The sequence below is a fragment of the Malurus melanocephalus genome, unplaced genomic scaffold (genome assembly GCF_030028575.1).
Source record: "Malurus melanocephalus ecotype Western Australia unplaced genomic scaffold, MMel_1.1 scaffold_881, whole genome shotgun sequence".
NCBI lineage: Eukaryota > Metazoa > Chordata > Aves > Passeriformes > Maluridae > Malurus > Malurus melanocephalus.
In genome coordinates, this window is record NW_026624113.1 from 158,627 (window position 1) to 168,487 (window position 9,861).

Here is a 9,861-nt window from a genome sequence, read left to right on the forward strand (position 1 = left end):
GGCATTTCTTTCAGTTTATTGGTTATGATTAAGGGGTATATTGGTGGTGTACACGTTAACAGTGAATATTGTACAGGTGTAAAGATGAATTCGTAGAAGGTGCTTTTTTTCCCAGAGTTGGGACTTGGCTTGTGTTTCCTGCGTGAGGGGAAGCTGCAGTAAAGGTGGTGAACTGATTGAAGTTGTTTGCATTTATTACTGGAAATTAGCATGCCATTTGTGATTGTTGTGCTTTGTTTCAGCTTGCTGGTTTGTTTTTTTTTTTTTTTAATACTATCCTAAGCTTGTTATTTTTGTTATTATAAAAGGGACCTTTGCCTCCTCAGCCAGTTTCTGGGAGCTTCGTGGAGGTTGGGTTGTTAGAGCTTGTACCCATTGGCTGACTTTGGACAAACACCCCACCATTTTTATAGTGATACTSGAGCTGCAGGGTTCATGTGGAGACAACTCAGTGAGTAGAGCCAGGTTGTATATTCCTGAGTGTTCAGCAGGCCCACGGATGTGCAGTAGTCAGTAAAGCGTTTGATGAGGTCTGCAGTCCAGTTCTGAGCCCAGGGACTGGACTGGATCTCTCAGCCTTGGTAATGGCTCAGAGTTTCAGCATCAGAACAGCCTCTTCTTCACATTGGAGGAAATGTGTCTGTCATCCCTGGGAATTCTCATCCCTGGAATTAAGGCTGGCTAATGAACCGTGGGAATTCTGTACGAGGACTGAATCAAACTGACAGAGCAGTTTGTTTAGAAAGTTGTCCTTAATAGTATTCACCCTTCTGTTTCTTTTATGACAGTTAGGAGATGCCTTTTGTTTCAGGTTMTATGTCACATTTATAACAGCAGTTAATTAACCCCCTGTATGTATGGTKACAACTTGGAACACAGTATGGAGAATTTATTCCCTGCCTGTAGCAATAGTGATCTTAACCCACTTGCATCCCCACTGCAAACCACCAGAAATAATGAAATGGTAGAAAAAACTGCAGCCATTTATATTTTCTGCAGAACAACTAGGGCTGTGGGATGAGGCTCTGTGGCCCATGGAAGAGCTGGTGTRCTGGAGAGGGCCTTTATTAACTAAGAGTTTGTGGACTGCGGTCCTTCTCGTTAAACTCTCTTACTGCAGTTTAAAATAAAGATGAATGTGTAGCATGGATGTCCCATGTGATTTTCCTGAATGCAGCTTTTTTTTGGGTGTTAGTTTGATTGTTCAGGACCAGCTTCTTTACTGGTGTGCTTCATTTCAGTGTAGGAGAGCTCTGTTAAATAGCCGAGATTAATCTTTTCATATGTATTGTACAACTTTTGGAATTTATTATCATCTTTACAGGGAAAASGTAGCATGCATAGTAAAAAWTAYTTTTAYTTTYTAAACTGGACCTCAGTTTGGTTGTCTGAGCACTTCTTAAAGTGTACCTAGTATGGTACCATTCTGTGTTTTACCCGAATAAGTTAGAGTGACATCTGTTTTGGGCAGCAAAAAACTTTTCTGGAGAGTGTGCTTGGGATCTTGCAGATTTCTATGGATAGGATTTTTGCTCTAGTGTTTGTAGGGGTAACATCGGTGATGTAGTGTTTTTTTCTTCAAAATGTGGTGTTGCATCATGTGCAATTCTATATCAGAGTGAAAAATACAGGTACCTGTTGGATCTGAAGCTGTGTTGGTAACTCTTCCCTTGAAGTAATGTACAGAATTTGGCTAAAGATGAAACTTCACAAGTGATGCCTCCCACCAGTAAGATCCCCAGATTGTGGGAGCACTGGATCAGWTGTGTGTGGCTATTGTCCATATCATTGACCATGGGGGTGTAGCACAACCTCAGCTGTGTTTCACAGGCTCTTTCAAGCAACAGCATTTACCTGGTGACTTGCTTACATTGCCTTTTCATTTGAAAYCACTATGATGGGATGTACCAGTAGCTCTGTTTTCTGTATTTTAAAGAAGAGTTTGATTTTTTTTTTACCACTTTTGGAGTTCATTTTCACTTGGCAATCTKAATTTCCGTGGCTAGTTTAGTTTTGTGACTTCCAGATGGTGCTGTACTTTATTGTACTAGTGGCAGTTGGAGGTTGTTAAACTGTCATTATTGCAAGCTGATCAGGATCATATATAAATCCTTTATAAATGAAATGTGTTAACTTTGTAGAAAGTAGTTTGCTTTAGCTGCTAGCTTTGCTTTGGAAATATCTACTGTCTTCTGTAAACCAGAAGGTTCAAGTAGTAGACATCAACATTAGTTATAAAGGGTGGCTGTGAGGGGGAAAATAGGAAAACAATTCATTTTAGAATTTCTGAAACTGTTGGAAAAATTTGAATGTTGCAACAAATGTAAATAATATTTTGTTATAAATGCTGTTGCAAGTCTAAAAACTAAGTTTGTGTATATGAATGGATACAAATAAGTATGCTCTCTGAAAACTGAGTGAAACAACATGAAATGTGATTTTGAAATGTTCATTCCAGTCTGCAAGCTGAGTGCAACTGGTGTGTTCTTGAATGCATGCTCAGGGAAAAGGAAGGCTGYTAATAAAAATAATAAAACACCAAGTTCTTTCAGTTTAATTGCACCAAGCTGTATGCTTAGCCTGAGATCAGAGCCTTCATGCACTGTTTGAGCTTAGTAACCACTAGAAGATTTTTCTTCCATCATGTATSTGTTGCACAGCACCGGTAAGTGGTGAAGTGTTACTGCTCCAACAGTGTCAGCACTGTGTGATGCTGCAGTGCTTGTCCCTTACAGTGAGCGGCCACATCTGGGCAGCTCGGAGTAATGAAGTGCCAAGATGATGTTGCAGTGTTATGTGGAAGTACAAAACAGAAAAAGCATCACAGGCTCCTGCTYAAAGAGGAACAGGGTGGGGGATGGCTCTAAATCCAAGCACTGATTGCTGGCATTTTGAAAACTTTTGGGATTGTCRCTTCTCCTCGAGGAAAGAAACTGGGACTTCATGGAGAGACATGGAGATCAAAGTCAGCTGATATATTTCACATAAACTATTAATTTTTTACAGAAAGATGCAATCACTACAGTTTACTATGAGAAATGAAAACAAATTCCAGAAATCTTACTTTATGGAGGAAAAGAAAAAAATTGAGGCAATATTATCATAATAAAATCCTGTTAAAAGCTAGTTTTTCTAATTGGTGAGGAACTTCATTATTTTTTCTTCCCATTCAGTTTTTTTTAATATGTGTATTTGGGGATGAAAATACGTTTAATTTTTGATCTTCCTAAGCTTTTCAAATGCAGGCAAATTTCCAGAGGTTTGTGCTGCTCAGTAACTGCATGAGCAGGGTAACTGGGCAAAATTGCTTACCTGGGGACTGAGCAGATCTTCAGGTTTGGCTGAAACAGATGCTGTGTCTTAACAGACCAACTATTTCTTGCTCTTGCTACTGGGAAGTCTATAACCAGGATTTTCTTCTGCTGTTACTCAAGGAATGTACTGATACTGGTGAACACTGTACAGTGCATTTGGGTAGCCATGAAGTGAAAAGAAGGTTGTAGGCAGTAATATATAAATAATTGCTGGCTGAGATTTGAACTGGTATTTTCAGGTTAAAAAAGTTTTTTAATCTCCATCTGTTGAGGAGCTGTCCTTCTTCATAAGGATTCTGCCTATAGCTCTTAAACCTGCTTTCTTGTTATCCCGAGTCCTGAGGGAGTGCAGCCAGTTCGGACAGTTCCTGCTCAGCCACTGCAAACAGCCAGCCTGGTTGTGCTCTTTTGTGTCTTGGTGGTTATGTGCRTCAGTGGGTGCCCTGTGATCTCCTGATGGAGCAAGAGGATAGTGGGAAAAGGATCCCTTGTAGCTTGTAACATCCCCTGTGGTTCAGCATAACATCTGGACTGTAATTCAAGGGAAATCCTAKGTCATTATTAAATTTAAAACAGTTGCATGAGACAGCTTTTTGGCTGTTAGGGTACTGGAAGTCAAACCTTTGAAAGAGTGGAGTATTTGCATAATTTCATTGCTACTGATCTGGAGAAGAGATTCAGGTTGCACATATAAAGTGACTGGGTTTGAGGACTTGGGTCCCTTCACCTCCTGGCTTCATTCTGTGGTTTAACAGTTGTGATCTCAAACTCTTCCTTTTTGGTGTCTTAGTAGCATGGAATAAGTATGTATAGGCTTGTTCTGCATGCAGCYTGAGATCTGCAGCAATGGTTTCCTSCCCGAAAGGGACCGCTGCTCACTGGGGTTGCTAAAGCATATTAAGCGAGTTGTTCCTTTGAGGTGAGCTTTACTCGTGATCCCTTGAGCTCTTGTGGGGAGAAAAGGTGCCTCTTGTTAGTACAGAAATCTGTATTGCTGTAAAGAAAAATAGAGGCAAAATGTTGGCACAGGAGCCTAGACTGGATATYCTAATCTTGTTGTCAAATAGTGGGTCTCAAACAAAYTTCTGYTGTTGGCTGCAAARCCACAAATGCACAGATSTGAGTCTGTGTGAGATGAAAGSTGGTCTGGTGGAATGGTRTGTGTAGGTAAAGAAAAAAMCYKRWWMCYWWKRMYTKSGRWTTTTAGGAGAAATGTAGATATTAAAGTCAGTGGTTTCTTTGTGAATCTTACTTGGGGTTGAAGGCAACTGAGTGAAAAATGGATGGCTCCTGCCAGTAGTTTGAATAGTTGAGCAGACTGCTTCAAACAAGTTCTTTTGAAAATGCTGCTGTTAAAGCAAAYTATGAYGATGACCTTAGTTGAAAGTGCACTMTGATTGTCTTTGCCTAAAGCTTTGCTAATTCTTACTGAGTGATGGTTTTGTCCTGCCACCATCACTGCAGCACCTGAATGCCATGCACTGGTGTATTGAGTGAACATTTGTCCAGGGTAGATTGCAGACTGGGATGTCCAAGCAATTAAATGTACAATAAAGGCTCATCTCTTTGAGTTAAATATATACACCCTGCAAGCATGAGGAAGCCATGGGGTRCTCGGGTACTACAAAGTTGAAGGAAGTATTTCCTTATTTTCCAGACTCGGAAGGAGTTTCTCTATGAACTATTCCCGTTTCAAATACTAGTTAGAACCCTCAAATTGTCTAGTCTCTGTAATATTTTGRTGCTTGAAGTTTTATCTTCTAATTCAGTTTTAAGTATTGTAGCTGCTCCTCAAACAGAAGTGTCTGCAGTTTAATGCGTTATCCCGTTTGCGAGCTGTTTTACGGTGTTTTGGAAGCCAGCACGGCCAAGGGTGGGGGCTCTGTGGCTCCCGTGGCGAGCAGGGAGGGCCTTTGCYGGTGCTTTCACCGCGTGGGACGAGTCTGCGGCGGGGGGCACGGCGGTCCCGTCCCTGTGCGGGGCTGTGAGTGGCGGCCCCGGGGAGGGGACAACGGGCCCGGCCCTTTGTAGAAACCTGAGACAGCAGCGCGCACCGAGGCGGAGGGAAGGGCTCCGCGGGGGAAGCGGGAGCGGCGGGGAGAGCCCGCAGGAATAGGTGACTTTAAGAGCCGAGGGACGGCGGCGGGGCGAGGCGGGCTGCAGTCGGAGCTCAGCTGCGCGGAGGCACCGCGCTCCTCGGTGTCCGCCCGGCCCGGGGCACCGCGCTCCTCCGTGTCCGCCCGGCCCGGGGCACCGCGCTCCTCCGTGTCCGCCCGGCCCGGGGCGGGGGAGGGAGGCCCGCGGATCGCCGGTAGCCCCGGCCCCGCCCCGCCCCGCCCGCTCGCTCCTGCCTCCGCTCCGCCGCACCGGGGCCGCGCGGGGTCCGCTCGGGCTGTCTGACGCTGTGCTCTGCCCGCAGATGGCCGCCTGCGTGTCCCGCCTGGAGCTGTCCGTGCCCTGCCAGAGCCTCCTCCACACAGACCTGGGCTCCAGGTCGGATCCCTGCTGTGTCCTGCTGCGGGACGCGGGCGGTGGCCGCTGCGCTGAGGTAAGGGCGGCCGCATGCTGCCGGTGCGTGGAAACACACCCAGTCTCCTCCTTTCCATCCCGTAGGTTTTTCTGGCAGGTGYGTGACATACTTAATKCAGATTTACAGTTGGTGAGCAGTCYCCATGCCCACAGTCAAACCTTCGCTGGTTTCATTAACTGCTGACTTGTTTGCTTGGAGTTGCATCAGGAGGCTCATTTGCCTTTTATGRTGTGACTTGCCCAAGAGCACGCACTTCAGAATACACTGTTTTAACAGCCTTTTTCCCTTAATATTCAGATTTTTTTCCCATTAAATGATGTGTTTTTTTCAATGTCATTTCCTTTCTTGGTGAGCCATCAGTCAGTTTGGTGTGTCAGTGAACGGAGGTGTGGTCTGGGGTGTGTAGCCTTGCTGCTGGATGTGTTCACCTGATGCAGGTGAAAAGCGGTGTGGGATAATGTGGGCTTCTTACTCATCATCAACAGGTTTGCTTCTTTGTTTGTACAGCTAGATTGCACGGAGAAGATCAAGAACTGCCAAGACCCTGAATTCTGCAAGAAACTGGTTGTGGACTATTACTTTGAGAAAGTGCAGAAGCTGAAATTCAGCATGTATGATATGGATAACAAGTCTTTTGATTTAAATGATGATGACTACCTGGAAGGGATCGAGTACACACTGCTACAGGTACCTGTAGAGATGTTTTAAGTCATGTACAAAATAGCAGCAAGAGTTGGTTTTATTATGAAAAATGAAGTGAAAATCTGCTTTGTCAAACACTTCAATATACTCAAAATTGAAAATTCTGTTAAGACATGTTAGTTTGCATTACTGTTGAATGTAGTTAGAAAAATCATTATGTCTATCACAAAGCAAAGATTAGGAATACACATGGTTTGTAGTTACTTGCGTAACTTAGGAGGCACTTTTGGGCAGTCTGAGAGTAAGGAAGCATGGTGCTTGGAGGGCTCTCGTGGAGTTTCCTTTGCACAAAGTCACCATCAGGTGGTAAATCTGGGGAAATAAGGCTATTTGAGATTCTATGTTCATTTTCTGAGGAGGGGTTTGTATAGCTAGGTAAGAGCAGAAAAGTGTGAATGATATTATTAAAGAAAGATTCAATAAATTAAGAGGTATTTTCTGGTTTTAGTAGCTTTTTGGCTACTTGTGATGACAGTGCCACATGTGTCTAAGGTAGCAAAAATAGGAAGCTAAAGTTAAGTTTGGAGACGTGTTTGTGGGCACTGTTTCCTGGATAGTGAGAGAAGATCATTTTCAGACTGTTCAGGAGCACRAACTGATGGCTGTCACTGTTGGAAATGCATTTAGATCTTTTCGGAACTTTTAGAAGYGTTTGAAAACTTTGCACCTGAAGAGTAATTCTTTGCTCGTTGTCTAACTTAATATTTTTAATATCTGTCTTTTGACCTTAGGTTGTGTCCAGCTCAATGTTCACCCGACTACTGGAATTGAAGCAGGAAAGGGCAGTATTATGGTAAATAAGGTTTTTGTGTGAAAAAGCTCTTTCATATGTTGTCTGAGATAAAGTGGCTTTTCTGGTTTCCTGTCAGTGTATCTTCAAATGCTACATGGATACAGGAGTGAGATATTTTTTATAACTACAATTTATTTTATGGGCAAAGTATAATCAAAACTCTGTGATTTCTTGTTTACTCTCCCCCCTCCCCCCATCAAATTTCCATGGCACAGATTTCAGGAGAGGAGATTAAAGATACCAGAGTTGGAATAACTGGAAATCGAAGCCCAAAACTTGGACAAACAGGTATTGATTTTTTAAAAAATTGCCTTGCATGCTTCTGTAGTAGTTACATTTTGTGCCTTTTGGCCATGACTCTCTGTGTTTGCAGACATTGAGCTAAGCCAGTAATACGTGTGTAAGCAGAGGCTCACTGTGTTTTGTGTTATTTACAATGAAGTAAAACTGGAGATAAAATTGTATGTTGAAGAACACGATGTCAAACCAGAATCTCAACCTCCAGGTTTARGTTTGGGGAATTATTTTGGCTTTGGAACGTTCTGTGTGTTAATACAGTTCAGTTATTTAATTATCTCCAGTGAGTACTGTAGCTTTTAACTGATACTTCTGTGTTTCTGTTAAATAAGAGAAGGTGGAAATTTAGGTGTACTGCTCAATGTTATTTTAAGCCAAAGACAAACACAGGAATTCAGTGACCTAACTCTCAGTTAGCAAAAGGATATAATTTATAGTGACGAAAATGGTCTAAGGATGAGACCTTGGAATTGGAGCTGATAAATTCTGATGGCTTATAGACTGCAGCAGTTTAAGAAAGGAAAAAGTGAGGAAAAGAAACAAATGTATAGTTTGTTCTTTGAAGTATTGTGTACTAATTAGCTAATTCTTTACTCATTTTGCTAAAATATAGAGGMTGATTGCTACTGATGGGTTTTTGTTTGTAGGATTTTTTAGGCAAATCGGATCYATTTCTGGAGTTTTATAAGCAGAGTGATGCTGGAACATGGCAGCTCATCTACAGATCAGAGGTAGTATTTCCACACGATGTTTTCCTTGTTGATAAAGCAGCTTACTCTTACCAAAAGTGAGAGTTCCACTCCTCTCTGGGTCATGCTATGCACCAGTTTTGCAGAGAACGTTGTATCCTATAAAAAGACACTCTGTTCCCTAAGGCTACAGCAAATTGTTTATTTGCTACCTGGTGACTGGATGGAGCCACCTGAGTGAGGATTCTGACCAYGGACAGCAAGTGAGAAGAGGGACTCTCTCTTCCTTTTCACTGGCGTTGAGCTTGGCTGTAAAGKTTAACTTTACCCAGAGCATTAAGTTTTTATTTCTTGGAGGGCTGTTGCTTGGCCGTTGATAGTGCCAGAGTTGAACTGCTTGAGGCTGCTCTTTGCTTGCTGTGCAGAGCCCTCGTGTCATGATTCCTAGTGAGTTGCATGCATTCATCATGTGCATTATGCTGTAATTATTTTAAGGTGGTCAAGAGCAACTTAAATCCATGCTGGAGGAAGTTCAGKGTACCCTTGTAAACGTTCTATGGTGGAGATTTTAATAAACTATCAAGTTACAGCCTTCAGAAATTCTCTTTGTTGTTCCAAGTCATCTGTTCTCTGTTGATGCTAAGTCTGAGTTATCTGGTTGTCTAGTCATATTTAAATTATTAGATTGCCTTTCTAGAACTGTAGTGTAGCAGGTAAGTGTTTATGCATCTGTATTAAAACAYTGAGTTGTCAAACTGAGAAGTCAGGAAATGCAGAAGTGATGTGATTTCCATGATTAGTCGTAAGAAGAATTATAATGGGTGTTTTTTTTCTCTATTCTGGCCAGGGTTTCAGGTTGGGCTTTGGTGATGGTGTCTTGGTTGGTTGTTTTGGGTTTTTTTCATTATGGCTTTTTAGCATTGTTTCTAAGTTAACTGAGAAGCTTGCAGATGTTGGACAAAGTTGAGTGCCTTGGGATACTGACAGAGAGAGGAGACATCTGTCAGATTTATCCCTTCATGAGACTGGAAGCTTTTTCCAGCTCTTATCTCAAAATTTAGTTTTGAGTYATAACTGCATTTCCTTGTGGTCTTGTATATGATAACTGATTCTCTGTAGTCCTGGCTTGAGGAGGTGTAGCAGAACAACTACATATTTTAATGTTTATACAAAAGAAAATTTGATAGTAACTTAATATGTTAATTTTTCTTCTAAGCAATGCGTTGATAATTTAAAGGCATTTATATCCATAGATAGGTCTGTGTGAATATAATTTCTCTCTACTTACCTAACACCTAAATACTTTACATTAGCAGAATTCTACTGYTTCACCCTATCTCTGAAGAAATTTCATGCTGAAAGCTTGATRTGGATGATTTAGCAAAAAAGCATGCATGCTGATGTTGTTCTTTGTGCCTTATGGCAAGTCCTAAGAATTATTGATATTATTAACCTGGAAATAGGTGTTCAGGTGTTGTCTTGGTTTAAGACAGGTGTCTTCAAGGTGGGAACCTTCCTGTGGTGGAAAATATGACC

General features: G+C 42.1%; 1 protein-coding gene across 1 annotated transcript in view; it reads left to right on the forward strand.

Annotated features, from left to right (window-relative positions):
- Window positions 1–9,855, forward strand: part of LOC130585382 (copine-1-like) — a 22,448-nt gene extending 12,593 nt beyond the window's left edge. The window contains exons 2-6 of the mRNA XM_057385848.1: window positions 5,734–5,862; window positions 6,352–6,531; window positions 7,278–7,339; window positions 7,555–7,627; window positions 8,284–9,855. Coding sequence (XP_057241831.1) covers window positions 5,734–5,862; window positions 6,352–6,531; window positions 7,278–7,339; window position 7,555 — 372 coding nt within the window. The 3' untranslated portion in view covers window positions 7,556–7,627; window positions 8,284–9,855. The remainder of the gene's footprint in view (window positions 1–5,733; window positions 5,863–6,351; window positions 6,532–7,277; window positions 7,340–7,554; window positions 7,628–8,283) is intronic.
- The last annotated feature ends 6 nt before the right edge of the window (window positions 9,856–9,861 follow it).